Source organism: Hemiscyllium ocellatum, chromosome 9 (assembly GCF_020745735.1).
Source record: "Hemiscyllium ocellatum isolate sHemOce1 chromosome 9, sHemOce1.pat.X.cur, whole genome shotgun sequence".
NCBI classification, from domain to species: domain Eukaryota; kingdom Metazoa; phylum Chordata; class Chondrichthyes; order Orectolobiformes; family Hemiscylliidae; genus Hemiscyllium; species Hemiscyllium ocellatum.
Window position 1 is genome coordinate 91,562,115 of NC_083409.1, and position 20,526 is coordinate 91,582,640.

Consider the following 20,526-nt stretch of genomic DNA (forward strand, 5'->3'; position numbering starts at 1 on the left):
ACTAACTAAATCTTTGACTGATAGTTGACCAAGTAATCATTGCAACCCCAGATGATGCTTCACAAATAAAATTACATATAACCCCTCATCATTGTTGGATATATAAGCACTATTTAGAGCTCTAATTGAGAACAAAATTCTAAATTGGTCAGTATAGAAAGCAGCAGTACAGCCAAAGCTTTTAGAAAATAAATAAATAAATTGCTCAAAGCAGAGTGACGTGTTCAAAATGGGAGCAAATGCATTCACAGTTTATTGATATAGCAAATACATATTTCACAAGGCTCAGGCTTTGCCTGTGTGCTTTTGATTAGTATGCAAAAATATCCTATTCATGCAGCCATGTTTAAATATCATTAACTCTTCAATTAATAAACAACTGAATGGCACATTTAAAACGTTTCAATCTATTATCAGTATGTACTGGTATTCAGCATCTGTTTACAATGGATTGTCCTTCAGCAGCCTTCCACAACAAGGATTCATTCTTTGTAAGCTCTGGTGGGTGATGTTCCCTTGTAGAAGATATTTCTTGTGCTTTCTGGGCTGTTTCCTCTTTCTGGTATTAAAATGATGTTGGCTTTCCGCCTGAGGGTTGAATCTCGACTAGACGAAATCGAGAGCGTCTCAGAAGCAGCTTCACTTCCATCCACTGGTGTAACTCGTATGGTGGTAATTCCATGGTGATGATGTTCACTACTGTCTGGATTGGTTTTCTTTCTTTCAGCTGTAGCATAGCTATCTTTTACTGATTCACTGCTTTCAGAGTCCCTGTTAAGATCATTCAATTCAAATGCTTGGCGAATGCTTCCCTTCTCATGGGACTTCCATTTCCATGATCCACTGCCTTCACTGCCCGATGGTACTTGAACAAGAGGTCTGTTGTTTTCTGGATGAGCTTCCACTCTGACAATATTACTAGGCTCGTGGTCTGTTAGAGCTTTATACCTTATGGAACCTGTGCAGGATACTGTACTCCCATCGGTACTTTTTGGGCTGCTCTGTAGCATACCTTGCTGTTTGGACATAGCAATTACCTGCATGATTCTTGGTTGGGTGCTTACCCTACCAACACCACTTTTCTCAGCTACTTTAAGCCACTTTGATCTCGCTGAGCTTGCTTTTGGAGAAGTACTTATGTTCTCTTGGGTTTCTTCAGGTATATGGACCAGCTGTGATGATCCTGGGCGCGACTGCATGGAAACTCTTGCTCCTCCACCAATGTTACTGGTATTATTGGACACAGGAATAGTACTAGGTTGAATTTTTAGATACTGGTTGAGTTGTGCCTGTTGGTCTCCATTTATGCCTACTCCCACAGGTTCTGAACTGGATCTCATCTCCATGGACTTTGGAGGTGAGTGACCAGTTTCTGTCTCTATTACTTGTAGCGACAGTTTCCGACTTTCATTCTTCGATTTCCATTGCGACAAGAGCTGTTTAGAACGGGCAGAGTCCATAGAAGCATGAATCGTTGCATTCCTTCTGGCTGCTTCATCCATCGACGAGGTGTTGACACGTGGCAAGGTGTTGCTGAAGGTCACCATGTTCTCCTTTGCCATTGGACTGCGGGGAGTAATGATTTCAACGTCTGCACTTGTTCTTTTTAAGTTTGTAAGGGAGCCGGATTCTCTATGGTTTCGGTTCAGAATACTTTCAGAATGGTGGGATGAAATGCCATCTATGCTACTGCCAGTTTTTCCTTGAAGTTGCCTACTGCTTTCCTGGCTGAGGTCTGTCAGTGACCTCAAAGGTTCTCTGTGATGGGTCTGGTGGGTTATGCCATCATCACTCGGCTGGAAATTACTCACAGCATAAAGACCCTATATGTGAAACACAAAATAACAAGAAATCAAAACACTTGTCAAGAATTATGTATTCTATGGAATTATACAGGACCAAAAGACACCATTTGGACCACTTGCTTCTGATTTTATTTCAAAAGTGCCTAGTTGGCCTGTGACATCCTGAGGTTCTGAAAAGCGCTATATAAATGCAACTTCCTCATTTCTTTCTGGTCAACTCAGCCCACTCATTTATTCTTTTCCCAAAACCCTGTAAATCTGCACTTTATAAGGATATAAGCAATTCTCTTTTGAAAGTTTGAATTGAGCCTGCTTCCCCTATGCTATTTGGGTTCTGGATCACAACAACTTGCTACATAATTGTTTTAATCTTAAAAACACTTTTAACATAAAAAACTTACTGGCAGGTTTCTTCTTAATTGCATTTTTTTCTATTTAAATATAATGTGCTTTTATTTCTCATGTTTTTATTCAAGAAAGAAAATCACCATTTGAGTTTTGAGATTAATGTCCCTGTCAGTGCATCAGACGTCTCTCTGGGACCAGCTGAGTTGGAGGTATAATAGTGATTCTGCCTTTGTTCAGAAAATCACTTGTTGCAAAGAAAATTTGATTAGTCCTTCTGTTTACAGGAATTGGTAAGCTATGTATTGCTCATCCCACCTTCAGTGAAATTGGAACGTGTACTTAAACCTGTATCTGGATTTGCATCTTAAGCATTTCATAGACTGTAGTTCATGTGCTAAGTAGATTTTCTTCATTTCTGATCAAGTAATATTTCAGGACATCAGAAAATTATAGACAGAAATATTTGGAATTTGAAGTGCCTGGGGGACATACCACACACTGCATTTTAATATTCCCAGATTTTAAAGCATTTATATTATAAGGCATTTTGAAAGTGTAAAAGAAAGCTAACAATTATTTGGCACCTTTTGGCAGATCAGATTGTCATTTTGGAAGAGTTCATGTTAAATCTACATTAAGTGCACCCAATCTGAGGATTTCATATAATTTTTGGGTGAAAAAGGATCCTAATGGACATAGGTCATCTCTAGCTCTTGACAACCTTTGTAATTCTGCCAAAGTGAGGACTGCAGATGCTGGAGATTTAGAGTCGAGGGTGTGGTGCTGGAAAAGCACAGCAGGTCAGGCAGCATCTGAAGAACAGGAAAATTGACGTTTCAGGCAAAAGCCCTTCCTTTGGAATTATGCCAAACTAACCAATTTAATTTGTACAGTTTACTAGCATGCAATAAATGACATTTTGCTGTGTAAATGCCCCTTCTCAGCAATAGTGATTTATCCTCTATGGTGGATAATTAGATAGGATCATAGACTGAGCACAGAAATGAAGAATGATGACAGCACTCTACCACAACCAGAAGTCACCAACTATGGAACATAGTGATCAGTAGTGAGATTGTTACATAAGTAACACTTGTGAAAAAGAACCCATTTGACCCAGGGGGAAGAAAATTCAGAAGGCACATGACTTTATCATGTTAAGAACATCATCACTTCAAGACACTGTAACCAGTCAGCTGAAAGACAAGCCGTAGTCAGCAGTACCCATGATGCAGCAGTACCCATGATGCAGCAGCAAGGCAGAAGCAGCACTCCAGAAGAAAACCTTTACCTCAGGACTGATAAAAGGCAAAGGTGAAACAGTAAAGACAACAAAGTAAGTAAAACCAATCATATTGGGAGGTGACAGAGTCTTTATAGAAGAAGGACGTTTGGCAGCAATTCAAAGCTCCATGTGTAAACTGAGAAGTTGCTATTAGCTTTTTGGGAGAAAGAAACTTCAAAATAATGGAGCAAAGGAACAAGTTTAGATGGACGGAAAGTGAAAAAGAGTGCAGACCCTTCAAAATGAGTATCACGACCATCCTAAATTGTACTAATGAGATACAGTTGTGGTAGTCAGAGCAACGGCCAAAACATTAGTTCATACTGAGAATGCAATATTGGAAAGATCAGAGTATATTTGAGGCAATAAAAGGACAATTCACAAGATTCTGAACAGCAACACTAATGATCATAAAGAATTTTAAGATCGTGGAATGGGTTGGGGTGAGGAGTAGGTAGCAAATGTAAATTTAGTTATATTTCTGATATATTTAAATTTTAACTAAGGGAAGAAAGCTTGGGGGACAGTATTACTTAAGTAAGTTCTGAAAGAGTTAATATTGAAATTGCATTAAGTTCCACCCATCCTTGCATAGTGATTGGATGGAGAAGAAGCAATGGAGAATGAAGTCTTGGTGGAGATAAATACATATCTCTGGCTCCTGATAGACTTTATAATTATGCTCAGCTATGCAATGTAGATTACACCTTTGGTTGTCATACAATTAATTACACCTTGTTATATTTACCAAGGCCCATTTCATTAAGACTTAATACCACTATTAATTAGGTAGGCCCTCAGACTCAGCACAGAATGGGGATTGGATGTGGATGCCCCTTTTGGGGTTATGGCTGTACTTGGGGGTCCATTGAGAAGGAGAATGCAGTGTCTCCCGCCTTGAGAAAAGCTATTAGAGACCAATGGGCACTGCAGGGGCTGGAGTCTTGGACAACCTTATTTTGATTTACTAAGTTTTCATTCACATTTGTAAGTTTTCATTAACTGTTAGTCCGTATTTTTGTTACAGCACCCCATCAGATAAGAGTTTAACCTTATTTTAGGTTTATTTTGAAAAAGAGCAGAATGGGAGATAGGGGTTCTTGTGGTACGGTGGCAGTGTCTCTTCCTCGAAGCTAGGTGACACAGTTTCAAGCCCCACCTGCTCCAGAGGCATGTAACAACATTTCTGAACTAATTATGGAGTCATAGCATAATAATTGAGAAATATCTAGAATAGGGAGCAGGAACTCTTGTGGTGCAATGGTAATGCCCCTATCTCTGCGCTGGAAGACCAATGTTGACCAAAACAATTTTGAATCAGAATGTCCAGATTCATGTTCTACCTACCCCAGGCCTATTCCATAACATACCTGAAAAGGTTGATTAAAAGTATTTAGAATGGAGGATCTTGTGGTACCGATGTGCTGTCCCTACCTCCAGAAGGGTTCAAGTTCCATGTTCAAATCCTGCTTGTCCTAGAGCTGAGTTATAATATGTCTGAACAAGTTGATTTAAAAAGAGAATGATCCAGATCAGCACTCTACCCTAACAACAAATTGCCAGTCTTTGGTACCAAAACGTTTAGCAACTTTCACAACCTTCAGGATGTTCTAAATGATATTGGGTGGCACGGTGGCACAGTGGTTAGCACTGTTGTCTCACAGCACCAGAGACCGGGGTTCAATTCCCACATTCTCTCCGTGTCTGTGTGGATTTGCTCCAGTTTCCTCCCACAGTCTAAAACTGTGCAGGTTAGGTGAATTGGTCATGCTAAATTGCCCCTAGTGTTAGGTGAAGGGGTAAATGTAGGGGAATGGGTGTGGTGGGTTGCTCTTTGGAGGGTTGGTGTGGACTTGTTGGGTCGAAGGGCCTGTTTCCACACGCTAAGTAATCTAATCAAGACTCAAACGTGATTATGATTGGCTCATCTGCTTTCATCAAGGCATAAATATTGGGAAGGTCATCAGCAAGAACTCTATTTCACTCCTTTGAAAAAGTGCCTTGGCATTTTATAGACCACCTAGGAAAACAGGATAAGAACTTTAGCTTCTCGTATCTCATATGAAAAGCAGCCCCTTTAACAAATCAACAAATCAACACTGCACCTAGATTGTCAACCTAGATTGTTAGGTGCAAGCCGAAAATGTGTTGCTGGAAAAGCGCAGCAGGTCAGGCAGCATCCAAGGAACAGGAAATTCGACGTTTCGGGCATAAGCCCTTCTTCATGCCCGAAACGTCAAATCTCCTCTTCCTTGGATGCTGCCTGACCTGCTGCGCTTTTCCAGCAACACATTTTCAGCTCTGATCTCCAGGATCTGCAGTCCTCACTTTCTCCTGTCATGTGCAAGCTCCTTGAATAGGATCTTCAGATTCTGACAGTGAGCATGGTACCCAGCAAGCCACACATGGACAGGTAGATGCAGAACTAAAATGTATTTCGACTTCTTTTGGTACCTCCTGACATTCCATTATTTTTAATTTCAATCTCTTATGGGCCAGAAAGTATGACAGTTTTACTGCAGCGTTTCTAACAGCTTCACTGAACATAAAGGGCAGATCTCTGTCTTCAAAGATAAGTGCACTCGAGCTAGACCAACAAGCATAATAATGGTTAAGTTATCCCGGGATAGGATACTGTAGTACAAAGCAGAATATCAGAACGCAGTGTCAAATTCCTTGCTAAAGTATTAATGAGTCACTTTAACAAATTACATTTGATTTAATACATTGTCTGTGTGCCAGTTGGTTAGAACAAAAGCTTAACAAATAAAATGGTGAACGCAATTGTTTGAGTTAAGGAAGATGCCACAATATTGACATTGTTTTATGAGTTCAGTTGGACGTCTAAACATGTTAATTTTTGATGCATTTAAAAGAGGATGTTACCAGGACTTAAGGAGAGGCTGAGATTTTTCTCACTGGAGTGTAGGAGGTTGAGAGGTGACTTTGTATATGTTCATAAAATCATGAGGGGCACAAATAAGGGAAAATAGCAAAGGTCTTTTCGCGAGGATAGGGGAGTTCAAAACTAGGTGGCATATTTTTAAGGTGAGAGGGGAAAGATTTAAAAGGGACCTGAGTGGCAACTTTTTCACGCAGAGTGTGGTTCATATAGAGTCACATGTACAGCATGGAAACAGACCCTTCGGTCCAACCTGTCCATGCCGACCAGATATCTCAACCCAATCTCGTCCCACCTGCCAGCACTCAGACCATATCCCTCCAAACCCTCTCTAGTCATATACCCATCTAAATGCCTCTTAAATGTTGCAATTGTACCAGTCTCCACCACTTCCACTGGCAGTTCATTCCATACACGTACTACCCTCTGCATGAAAAAGTTGCCCCTTAGGTCTCTTTCCCCCTCACTCTAAACTTGTCCCCTCTAGTTCTGGACTCCCCGACCCCAGGGAAAAGACTTTGCCTATTTACCCTATCCATGCCCCTCATAATTTTGTAAACCTCTATAAGATCACCCCTCAGCCTCTGACGTTCCAGGGAAAACAATCCCAGCCTGCTCAGCCTCTCCCTATAGCTCAAATCTTCCAACCCTGGCAACATTCTTGCAAATCTTTCCTGAACCCTTTCAAGTTTCACAACATCTTTCCAATAGGAAGGAGACCAGAATTGCATGCAATATTCCAACAGTGGCCTAACCAATGTACACCTGCAACATGATCTACTGACTCCTGTACTCAATACTCTGGCCAATAAAGGAAAGCATGCCAAATGCCTGCTTCACTATCCGATCTACCTGCGACTCCACTTTCAAGAAGCTATGAACCTGTACTCTCAGGGCTCTTTGTTCAGCAACACTCTCTAGGACCAAGTCCTGCTAAGACTTGCTTTCCCAAAATGCAGCACCTCGCATTCATCTGAATTAAATTCCATCTGCCACTTCTCAGCCCATTGACCCATCTGGTCCAGATCCTGTTGTAATCTGAGGAAACCCTCTTCGCTGTCCACTACACCTCCAATTTTGGTGTCATCTGCAAACTTACTAACTGTACCTCTTATGCTCGCATCCAATCATTTATGTAAATGACAAAAAGTGGAGGACCCAGCACCGATCCTTGTGGCACTCCACTGGTCACAGGCCTCCAGTCTGAAAAACAACCCTCCACCACCACCCTCTGTCATCTACCTTTGAGCCAGTTCTGTATCCAAAAGGCTAGTTTTCCCTATATTCCATGAGATCTAACCTTGCTAATCAGTCTCCCATGGAGAACCTTGTCGAACGCCATGGTAGATGCAGGTAATATTACAACATTGAAAAGACATTTGGATAAATGCATGAATAGGAAAAGATTAGATGGGTATGGGCCAAACAGAGGCAAGTGGAACTAATTTAGTTCGGGAAACTTGACATGGATAATTTGGCCCAAAGGGTCTATTTCTGTGCTGGGTGACACTATTACTCTATAAGATATCACCTTAAATGCAGTTCAGTTAACATCAGCTGACAATAACCGGATTCAATTCTTGCATTTAGAGGAACATTTATTACAACTTTGGCCTCCCAGTTTCGCATAAATGAGTGTATCCGAAATTTGGCCACATATTACTCATAATTTTTCATTCCTTTAAATGGATGACTGGGATTTTGAATCAATTAGTATAAAAAACATTGGGCAATTGCCTCAGGTCCCTAATCCTGAAGATTAGTGCCTGTTTTATGATGCTTCTCCATCATCTAACAGAGATCCATCAACAATCCATCACTGATAAAGGTTTGAATCTTGAGCCTTTGGATGATACAGCTGAATGGATCAATGTATCCAAACGGATTTTCTGTACAGATGTCATCTAATTTACTACCACAACATTACCAGAAAATTACAGACCACCAGACTAACAGCATAAACAGTGAAAATAAGGTACTTGTTCAAAGTAATGAATACACAACATCTAAAATTACATTTTTGTAATGAATTCGAAGATATGAAACTTACCAAATAGATAGCAATTCCTCCTCCAATCATAAATCCACAGTACACATCAATCGGATGATTCTTGTACTGGATGATGCGTGTTAAACCAGAGATCACAGCACAAATGATAAAAGTGAAGACTAACAATGGCTTCAGGAGTTTGGAGGAGTCCGTCAGGGTTGCATTGAAATACATCTAAATGACATAAAATAAATGTGTGTTGAAATGAATGAAGCATATTATCTTATACCACTGATTCCCATTCAAACCTTTGTAAAAATCATTGAATTTTATTTCACCGAATGCTGAATTAATGAGCCAAATACTGGTTGTAGAATGTGTAGCAAATTCAGGCAATTGCATTGGTGCTATGTTTCCAACTTCAGCTATCCAATGCCCTGCCCTTTCCCCATATCATAGAGGGCTTTTGTCCGAAACATTGATTTTCCTGCTTCTCGGATGCTGCCTGATCTGCTGTGCTTTTCCAGCACAACTCTAATCTAGGCTCTGATCTTCCAGCATCTGCAGTCCTCCATAAGCCTTTCTCCATATCATGCCCATTCTTTTCAAATGTGTATGTAATCAGATTGTAAATGACTTATGGTCTCTTTCTCAATTGCTGATTTGTGGTAAAACAATCACTGTTTGTAAATGCTCCTCGATGCATGAAAATTTCTTCCAATATCCTCTGTATTCCTCTAATGATGGTGCTTAGCCATGTCTATTTATTATCAGTTGACCAACCATGATAAGCCTATCTTTCACTATTCATTCTTTCAAAACCATTGATAACTTTGAAAAGATCAGTGTTTAAGCTTCTCAATTCCACTTTAAAATATGAAATTTCCATCTTAACAAGAATAATTGCATTCCTGATATCAAGTTTGTGAATCTGCCCTGTGTCCTTTCTGTTGCTCTATATTCAGTTGATCATCTAGATTCCAGAATGCATGCTATTCCAATAATCAGGAATCCTTACTCTACCTTACTTATGGCATATTATAAACCAGCATGTTAACAATTTAGTGACATATATGTACTCCTTGACCTCTCTGTTCCTCCATTATTACCATTTAGAGTCTAATTCCTTGGTCCATTTTATATTTCTCTAATTTAATTTGCAGTCACTCTGCTAACCTGGTTTCTCTCAATTTTCTACATTGTCATTGGCATTTCCCTTAGTTTTCGATCCTTGGCAAACTTTGATTTTATTCATTTGGTGCTCACATTAGAATAATCTAAGTAAGTAGAAAAGTAGTCCCAGTGCATTTTCCATAGGTTTACATCTTGTCCATTTGAAAATTCCTTTGATCTTCCCAGCTATGTGGCTACATACCTTTTAGTCTCATATGCTTGCATTTCTTTCAACAATTGCATAATATTTGTCGCCAGTAATCTGGCACATTCCCATTTTCAAACACTTGTTTGGAAAATTCTGGTTAGTGCCTTTGTTAATCTCTTCCTTAGCCTTCTGGAGTAGATAGTATCTCAATGTGTGATTTCTCCAATTGCAATTAAATTGTAATTGACCATTTAATACTGTGTTTTTTACTTGACTAAATGTTTGAGTGCTATTCCTGCTACCCAAGTTTCATCTCCCTCTGCAAATACTGATATTAAACATTTTAAAATACCTAGTCATTGTGAAGTACAAATTGACCTGCAATATATTTACACAACGTTACAGCAATTCTGTTATACAAATATCCCTTAGTTCAATATGTTCCACCAGAAAAGTTTTTAGCATTTATGTAAAACTAGTTAAAAATCCTGCTCATCGGTTTATCTGAAGTTCCTCTCAATTCTAATCGAAGTGTCTGCATGTTTTCTGGACTCAAATTTACTGGTCAAACAATGCAGAGCAATAATTTGTTCTTATTCAGTAAACTGCGATGCAACTTGGAATTGAATAAATGATTATACAATACAATTGGCAAAATATATTAGGATGATAAGATTGCTGTTATGCTTAAATGATGTAGTTTTGTTGAATTTTTCTAATTATCTTTCGGTATAAAGTATAGTTTAAAGGTCACTCCCACAGATAACACAAAAGGGAGCCCAGTAACAACAAGATCTGAATGAGGATATACATACAATTTAAAAATTGCAGGGCAAGTTAAGAAGGCTATATAAGGCATGTACAATGTATAAATTGTAGCAGATCAGAAAAAAATACCCTAAATCATTAGAAATCCCAGTTTTTCTCAAGATGGAGCACTGAACGTCACCTTTTGGAACAACATCAAGGCTGCTGTGAGGGTGCAGAAGAGATTTATAAGAATGGTGCGAGGCATTCTGTTCCAATGATAGGTTGGAGAAGTTGGACACATTTTACTGAAGGTAAAACAAGGACAGCAGATGCTGGAAACCAGAGTCTAGATCAGAGTGGTGCTGGAAAAGCACAGTCGGTCAGGCAGCATCCGAGGAGCAGGAATATCGTCATACTGGGTTGACTGATCTTCTTAATGTTCCATGATTCTACAAAAAATTACAAAAGTGCTGCCTTTGGGGAGGATCAGTACTGTACGAACTATACGAAAGATGTCACCAAGTTCTCTCATTTTGCCAGAGAGCAGTGAGCCCTAGGATACACTGCTGGCTGCAGTGGTAGCCACCGTTCCCTATTGACCCTGTTTTATTTCTATCTTTCCTAGGAGGATACATGGCTGTGACCATGGGGGAATGACAAGTAGTTAATCTTGAGTGTTTGGTACAATAGACCAGCTGGTCCTTTCCTGCCCATCAATTTCATATGTTCATATTAAATTCTTTCTAATTTTCACACTGATCATTTCACCCACTAATGAGGGTTGCAGCTAATTAACATAACAGAGCAAGCTCTTACTCACAGTTAATAATTAATTGACAGATTTGACTCTGTACTAGTTATGACACAGTAGATCACACAAGGTAGTCCTGATTACTTACAGAAACATACACAGCTGCGAAGGCTGCAAGTGTAGCATGCTGGGATGGAAAGGATTTTCTGCAAAGAGGAAAACAAGAATTTAATTATGCTGTTGATGTTTTACTCATTTATTAAGGCTTTACTGTAGTGCAGAATAATTAAAATCCAAGCGATGGGTATAATCAACCAGAGTTATACCTCCCACAGAGCCCCATTCTGTAGCTACTGTGAATTTTACTAATTTGCCCGAGCACTTTATCTGCTATAAACAGTACTAAGACTGGACAATTAACCATTAAGCATGTTATATAATAAAACTGGACAATTTAATGTTCAATCTGCAGGGAGCAACACTTGCGAAAATGACTAGGTTTATTTTTTACAGCATTTTTCTTTGCATTAAATTTATACATTTATAATGGGTGTTATATGCTACATTTTATGTAAAGTACAATGTGGAATGTTCTCACTGTAGACACAAGCTACACCTCAAAGACACCATTTATGGTCCTTAAAATTCTATGTAATAAATTATTAATTCAAAGAAATCCTGCTACCAAGGAAAATGAATTATCCAAAACATATTTTACAGATGGTAATCATCATCTACATTTATATGATACTAAGTTAACTGTTTGGGAAATTGAAAAATGCTTTAATCTACAAAAAGTATTGTTAAGAATTTTAACAGGTAGACAGTTTTAAGGCAACATGTGAAATATTTTTAGGTAGTGAATAAGATAGTGAATACATTTATACCAGGAAATATGATATAGCAATTTAATAATAAGACATTTGCAGTCATTTCTCTCCTATTGAATTTTTCAGTCTCCTCCATCTTACAGAGATGTGAATGAGCAAACATTGTATCTTGCTGTCATCTTAAATAATATCTTATTCAATGACCTATTGGCTTTCTATGTGCCTGTCAAATTATTTGCATCAGGCATCACATAGTCATTTTCATGTTATTGAACTCTCTGTCTCTTCTCATTAAACATGAAATTTTGAATAACGACCAATATTTTTCATGTGTAATATTCTAAAAGGTTAGTGTTAAAATTTATCACTGCATTAAATTGCAGGGAATGATCACATGACAGCTCTAAATGTGAGCAAACAAATGATTTAGAAAGCATCTGTAAGCAGGTTTTAAACAGTGATCTCGATATAGTCTTCTTAAAAACACCTTTAATGACTCAAACAAAACTCTTTGGGTAATCAGTCATGAATATGTCAAGAAAGAACATTTTTCTATTTATCAAATTGAATGTACTTCCTGAATGTACTTCCACTGCGTCAATTTAGTCATGTTACAGAACACAAAAATTTGTACTTCCAATGTTAATGAAACAACATCAGCTGATTGATAGGACTTTCATGGGTGCTTAGGCTATTGCTCATCTTTCTACAGGCTTAGAAAAGCAAAGACTTCAGATGCTGAAGCACTGAAACATTTAGTGTCGTCTTTAGAACTTAGAAGTTCCTCAGTATTCTTATTTTCCGAATGGCTCCCCCACTCTTACCCCAACCCATCCAAATTGTTCCTGTGCATTACACTGGTGTCTTCCCAATAATGGGGATAATTGCCTTGGTACGTCCTGTACACAAAAAGCTGGAAAGAAACAGGACAAACACACCTCAGCCAATTACTGACCCATCAGTCTACTCTCATCACCAAAAAGCAGCATTTAGTCGACAATAATATGCTCACTGATGCTAGTTTGGGTTCCTGCAGAGCCACTCAGCTCCTGACCTCATTACAGTACTGGTTCAAACAAGGACAAAGCAGCTGAATTCCAGAGGTGAGGCGAGAGTGACAACCCTTGACATCGAAGCCACATTTGACCAAGTGTGGGGTCAAGGAGCCTGAGCAAACCTTGAAGTTTTGGGGCTACCTCTCTAGTGGTTGCAGTCATACCTGACACATAGGATGCTGGAGGTCAGCTCAGCTCCAGGACATCACTGCAGGAGTTCCTCAGTGTAGTGTCCTAGGCCCAACCATCAATGACCTTCCCTCCGTCATAAGGTTAGAAGTGAGTTTGTTCGCTGATGATTGCACAATATTCAGCACTATTCATGATTCACATGAAGCAGTCTATTTTCAAATGCAGCAAGGCCTGGACAAAATAATGATGGGCTGGCACATGGGAAATATGCCACACAAAGTCAAGGCAATGATCATCTCTAACAAGACAAAATCTAATCATCACCTCTTGACATTCAATGGCATTACTATTTCTGAATTCCTCACTGTGAACATCCTAAGGGTTATCATTGAAGATGAATTGGACTAGCCGTACAAATACTGTGGCTATGAGAGCAGGTCAGAGGCTAAGAATCCTGCAGCAAGTAGCTCAGCTCCTGATTCGCCAAGGATTGACCACCATATACAAGGTGCAAGTCAGATGTGTGATGGAATATTCCCCAGTTGCCTGAACAAAACTCAAGATGGTTGACATCATCTGGGTAAAGTAGCAAGCTTGATTGGCAACACATCTATAATTATTCACCCCCTCCACCACTGATACTCAGTGGCAGCAGTATATATAGTCAACAAGCTGCAAAAATTCACCAAAGCTCCTTAGGTAAAACCTTCCAAACCCATGACCATTTCCATCAAGAAAACAAAGGTACCAGGTGGCATGGGCTTACCATTACCTGCAAGTTCCCCTCCAAGCAACTCACAGAACTGACTTGGAAATATATCAGCACTGTTTCAGTCAAAATCATGGAACTCATTCCCTAACAACATTGTGAATCAACCTACAGCAAGTGGACTGAGCAATTCAGGAAGGCATCTCACCTTTGCCAGAGCAATTGGGGATGGGAAATAAATGCTGGCACAGCATGATCCCATAAATCATTTTTAAAAACCTTAAGTAAAGAAATAAGTATATTCTTGTGAACCAAGGGTGACCAATATTAAGAAATGAACCTTTTTTTTCCACTCTTGGAATCAGGGATATTCTTTCACACTGCACAATGGTCATTATGATTCCTTCTTCAATTGTTAAAATAGTGCTCTTATGCATAACTGAGCACCAAACTCAATTGTGCTATTACATTGACTTAGTTATCTTTAAATAGCCTAGACTAAAATAATTTGTAGGGCTCTAAGTGAAACAATGCCTAGGCAGCTAATGCCTTCAGGTGATTGGGGTAGCTTCAGTTCCACATAAGCCCCAAATTTATCCCTACAGAAGAAATGAACTGCTTGGTTGGCATACTACTTAGATTTTAGTTACCAAATGTTTTTCAAACTGAAAATTATTAATGAGTATCATTCAATGGCAAATTAGTCCACTTAGGACTTTGAAACATAGTGGATCAATAGAATATATGTGACTGCAGTTAGACCGTAGTGTGGGGGTAACTTTTTTAAAAAAAAGATTTAGAGTCTCCTCAGTAAAACAAAATATAACCAGATTTAGAATCTCCTCTGTTTCGAGGACTGACTCTATGAAAAAGAAAAGAAAAAGAATTAAAAAGTAGAATATATGTGATTTGGACTTTTCTGCGTTTTCACGAATTGCAAACCTCAGATGCTATAGGAAACATCTAAGTTGATTAAATAGTGCTTGGACCCCATAGTTGAAATAAAATATTTATTAGAGTACAATGGTTTTAAAATGGTGAAAGTGCTCTAATTTTGCAGGAATTGCACTGAATTGGCAGCAGGTAAATCCCATATCCAGCCTCAACTGAAAATAGATTCGATTCCCTACAGTGTGGAAACAGGCTCTTTGGTCCAACAAGTCCACACTGACCCTCCGAAGAGCAACCGTCCCAGATCCATTCCCGTATGTTTACCCCTGAGTAATGCACCTAACACTATGGGCAATTTAGCATGGTCAGTTCACCTAACCTGCACATCTTTAGACTGTGGGAGGAAACCAGAGCACTCGGAGGAAACCCACACAGACATGGGGAGAATGTGCAAACTCCACACAGACAGTTACCCTTGACCTCAGAATATCCCAAGTATTTGACAGCCAATGAATTATATTTGAAGTGCAGACATTATTGTGCAATAGGGAAACCCAGCAGCCAATTTCTGCCCAGCAAAAGCTGATAAACAACAATAAAGTAAAAGAGGAAATGATCTAGTTAGTGATGTTGGCTAAGACATAAACGCTGTTCAGAACATGAGAGCTCCACTGCTCTATTTCAAATAGTCTATAGAATTTTTTATATCCACTTATGAGAGCAAAATGGAGTCTCAGTTCAACATTTTTTCTGATTGTACGCTTATTCAATATCATACTGAAGTGGCAGCAGAAATTCCTGATGAAGGGCTTATGCCCGAAACGTCGAATTTCCTGTTCCTTGGATGCTGCCTAACCTGCTGTGCTTTAACCAGCAACACATTTTCAGCAGAAATTAAATAGTCAAGTTTTTGGAATGAGACTAAATTCCATAGCCTTTTGGCAATTACTGTCCCATCGGTCAACTCTCAATCATCAGAAAAGTATGGACGGTGTCATCAACAGTGCTATCATGTACGGCTGGCTCAGCAATAATCTGCTCACTGATGACCAGTTTGGATTCCGCCAGCTCCTGCCTTCATTACAATTTTGATTATAATATGGCCAAAAACGTTGAATTCCAGAAGTGAAGTGAGAGTGACTGCCCTTGACATCAAGGCTGCATTCTATTGAATGCAGCAAGAAGGAGCCCCAGAAAAACTGGAATCAATGGATATCAAGGGAAACTGTCTGCAGGTCAGAGTCATACTTTGCACAAAGCAAAATGGTTGTAGTTGTTAGAGTTCAGACATCTTAAATATACTTAAAGTTGTCATTGGACAAACATATGGGTGTACATGGAAAAGAGTAGGTTAGATGGGCTTCAGATTGTATGACAGGTCGGCGCAACATCGAGGGCCGAAGGGCCTGTACTGCGCTGTAATGTTCTATGTTCTATCATCTCAGCTCCAAGAATCTGCAGGAGGTCCTCAGAGTAACGTCCTAGGTCCAACTGTCCTCAGTTGCTTCAGCAATGACCTTTCCTCAAACAGAAGGTCAGAAGTGGGAATGTTCCCCAATGTTCAGCACAACTTACGACTCCTCAGATACTGAAGTAGTTCAAGTTCAAATGCAACAAGATCTGGACAACATCCAGATTTGAGCTGACAACTGTCAAGTGACATTCGTGCCACACAAATGCCAGGCAATGACCATCATCAATAAAAGATAAATCTAAACACCACTCCTTGTCATTCAATGGTGTTCCCATCACTGAATCCCCACAATCAACATCCAAGGGGTTACCATTTACCAGAAACTCAACTGGACTCTCCATATAAACACAATAGCTACAAGGAGAGGAATACTGCAGCAAGTAACTCACCTCCTGACTCCCCAAAACCTCAAGTTAGGACTATGATGGACTACTTCCCACTTGCATGGGTGAGTGCAGCTCCAACAAAACTCAAGACAGCATTCAAGATAAAGCAGCCTGCTTGACTGGCATGACATCCACAAGATGCACTGCAGAAATTCACCAAAGATCTTTAGACAGAATCTTCCAAGCCCATGACCACTTCCATCTAGAAATTCAAAGGTAGCAAATACATAGGAACACCACTATCTGTGAGTTCCCTTCCAAACCACTCACCACTCTGACTTGGAAATATATCACCATTCCTTCACTATCCTTGGGTCAAAGTTCTGGAATTGCTTCCCTATGCCCGACCTATACCATGCGTACTGCAGCAGTTCAAGAAGGCAGCTCACCATCATCTTCTCAAGGGTAACTAGGATGGTAAATAAATGCAGACTACCCAACAATGCCATATCAAACGACTGAAATAAAGTAGGTGCCATATCAACAGTTATTGCGGAAAGTGAAAGCTCATAGTCTAGAGGGCAACGTATTGGCCCGCATAGAAGATTGGCTAGTTAATAGAAAATAGTAGGTCTCAATCATCCATTTTGTGGTTGGCAAGATGGAATGAGAAATGTGCTACAGCGATCAGTGCTGCAGCCTCAATATTTATATAAGTGACTTGGATGAAGGGACCAAAGGTACATTTGCAAATGACATAAAAATAAGTAGGAAAGTAAATTGTGAAGAGAAAATTAGGAGGCTACAAAGGGATACAAGTAACAACCAAAAAAAGTGAGGAAGCTGTAAATCAGTAATAAAAACAGGGATTGCTGGAGAGGCACAGTGAATCTGGTGTATCTGTGGGGGGAGGGCTGATTTCAGTGAAAGGGATATCGGTAATTGTTGAGTGGATAAGGATTCGGCAAGGAGAGGAAAAAGGTAAAATCATCCATTTTGTCAGGACGAATAAAAAATAAGCCTGTTATCTAAATGGTGAGAGATTGAAGATTGCTGAGCTGCAGAGGGATCTGGATGCCTGAGTGCACGAATCACAAAAGGCACAGCAAGGGAACTAGAATACAAACATGGGGAGGTGTGGTAAAGGTTCATATGTTATAATTTGTAACTTGAGGTCTGATATTAATAGAACCACACATAGCTTTAAGTTTGTTTTTTATTTCTATATTGTGTGTATTAAGAAGGGGAGACATAAGATAGAATTTTCCCAGGCTTTTGATGACATGCAAGTCAGTTGGGAAAATATGTTGAGAATAGAAAAATGAGATTGCAAACATCGAGAAAAAAGTCAGACATTCCCCCTAAGATTTTAACAGTTAAGTAAGAATCTCACTATCGAGTGTCAGAAGCCTATTTACATGCATTAATATTTCATCATTTACCTCATCTCATATTGAATATAGGAGTTGGGATGTCATATTGTGGCTGTACAGGACATTGGTTGGGCTGCTTTCAATTCTGGTCTCCCTGCTATAGGAAAGATATTATTAAACTTGAAATCATTCAGAAAAGATTTGCAAGGATGTTGCTGGGGTTGGAAGATTTCAGCTATAGGGAGAGGTTGAATAGGCTAGGGCTATTTCCTCTGGAGCATTGGAGGATATGGGATGACCTTATAGAGGTTTATAAAATCATGAGGGACATAGATAGGGTGACTAGCCAAGGTTTTTTCCCCTGGGTAGGGGAGTCCAAAACTAGAGGGCATAGGTTAAAAGTGAGAAGGGAAAGACTTAAAAGGGACCTAAGGGACAACATTTTCACGCAGGGAGTGGTATGTGTATGGAATGAGCTGCTAGAAAAAGTAGTGGAGGCTGGTACGATTACAACATTTATTTGGCATCTGGATGAGTATTATGAATAGGAAGGTTTAGACAGATACAGCCCAAATGCTGGCAAATGGAACTAGATTAGGTTAGCGTATTTGGTTAGCATGGATAAGTTGGACTGAAGTTTCTGTGCTGTATAATTCTATGACTCAGATGTGGGAATCCTAAAATTTACTGAGATTGGTCAAGGCAGTATACTATCATGTTTCCCCATATCATTAGGCTCTCAATGGCCTGTATACCTTTTCCAGATTCCAACTGACATAAATTCATCTTTGCTCAAACTCTCTCTTGTCCTCATTCGTGCCGATCCATTGACTCCTTACAATGATGTATCGAGTTCAGAATATTCATACCCTTTTTTTACAAATCTATTTGCCTCACTCTGTCTCCTTAATTCCCACTATTCCCTAGCTCATAGCCTCGGATTCTTAAACCCCTGGCCATCTGTTCTCCTAGTACTTGTTAGTCGGATGCAATTCTCCAGAATCATTTCTGTATCTTGCAAGCCCTTATAAAGATCTATTTTTTTCAATTCTGGATTCAGTCACCTTTTTTTGAACCGCTGCTCAGTTCCTTTCTTTCTTATAAGAAATGCCTCAGAGTATAGTTTGTTACAGTAAAATCAGAAATGCAATTGGATATTATAATTTTGAAATATACTAAATATTTCAGAACAATCTAAACACAACAGAACCTATTTGCAACTTCACTGCTGGGAAATCTGTAATCAAATCATAGTCGATTATTTTTTTCCCATTGACTTCATTTTCTGACTCACGCACCTGAAATTTCAATTGCTGTTGCAGATGAGAAAGGGTGTGGGCACAATTTGAAAATTTATCCAGAAGGGGGCACTGGATACCACCATCTCTGTTTCAAGTGATGTGTCAGACTGCACACAAAGGCACTTACAGCAGAGATAGTAACTATGGCAAGCCAACCAGTACACAAGACAATTCTATATTTCCTGAACATTTCTCTTATCAAAAAAAAATGTACTCTCCTTTTGGTAATTGCGAGTCATGTAATACATGGCAACAAGGGAAATCATTCATGTGCAAATCAGTGTATTAACTATAGTCTTTTCCACTTCCGTCAGTCTCTGCACATGCACTGCATTTAGTTTTTCAATTGTACATGTTTCCTAATAGTACATATGCATGCTGTCTTTGGCTGTTGTTCTGACATCGGCTCGTTCGAAGGTGATGTTCCTTTCCAAGGGTGAATCATTTCTGTGGAGAGTGCTGTTAATTGTTAACTGTTGTTTCTGATCCATTTCCTGGGGAACAGCAGACTTCTGGTATTAATGGTCATTCTGTACTATGTGTAGATGATGAGATTACCTCTTGCTGATCTGCTGCCTGTAGCGAAAAAACAGCTCCTCTCATTCTATGTGCATGTCTGTATTTGCTACAGTAAATCTGGGTCATTCATCGCAATGACTGAGCTCTAAGTGTAATGTCTTTCACTTTGCTCTGAATGCAAACACAACTTGTTATCCTTTCTGCTAAAAGTATCTCCAAGTACTGGCCCAGTGATATCACGCTGCAAGGAGACTTCACCATTGGTATTGTAGTACCTCCCCAGTGACACTGGCATCACCCATTGTTTTGTTCTAGTTAAAGCTTTTGTTCTGTTATCACTGCACGTTCTTGACAGTGAGCTTGTGTAGAGTTCCCACTTCGTTGACAAATTAGGCAAGGGGCTTGCTAAGTGGTTCACAAGCTGAACAATTCATTGCATTGTTTTCACATCTGCTGGTCACTGCATCTCTGCTACAGCTCCTGCTTTGTCATGATCTGGGCAACATCCTTTTGATCTCGGTATTTGACTTCAAGCATCTTCAATTGTTTTTTATCCTTCTTCAATTTCAGGGTCATCCAACGAGCTCTTTCTAGCAGTTGTACTAGATTCTGATTATAGTCTCTGATACCTTCTTCCATTGAGTGTCCATATCCCTAGACTAGCAGAACATCAACAATTGCCTCTACTCCAGGATTATCACTGACTGCCTCTTGCTGTTTGCATTGATATTCTTCCAGTGCAGTAGAAACGCTCTAAAATGTCT

At 39.5% G+C, this 20,526-nt stretch overlaps 1 protein-coding gene across 2 annotated transcripts in view; it reads right to left on the reverse strand.

Annotated features, from left to right (window-relative positions):
* Positions 1-409: 409 nt before the first annotated feature.
* LOC132818822 (phospholipid phosphatase-related protein type 4-like) overlaps positions 410-20,526 on the reverse strand; it is an 86,268-nt gene continuing 66,151 nt past the window's right edge. The window contains exons 5-7 of one of the 2 annotated variants that reach the window (XM_060829938.1): positions 11,301-11,358; positions 8,391-8,564; positions 410-1,823 (exon numbers count right to left, since the gene is read on the reverse strand). In XM_060829938.1, the coding sequence (XP_060685921.1) occupies positions 483-1,823; positions 8,391-8,564; positions 11,301-11,358 (1,573 nt within the window). In that variant the 3' untranslated portion in view covers positions 410-482. The remainder of the gene's footprint in view (positions 1,824-8,390; positions 8,565-11,300; positions 11,359-20,526) is intronic. The other variant, XM_060829939.1, reaches the window with a different exon arrangement.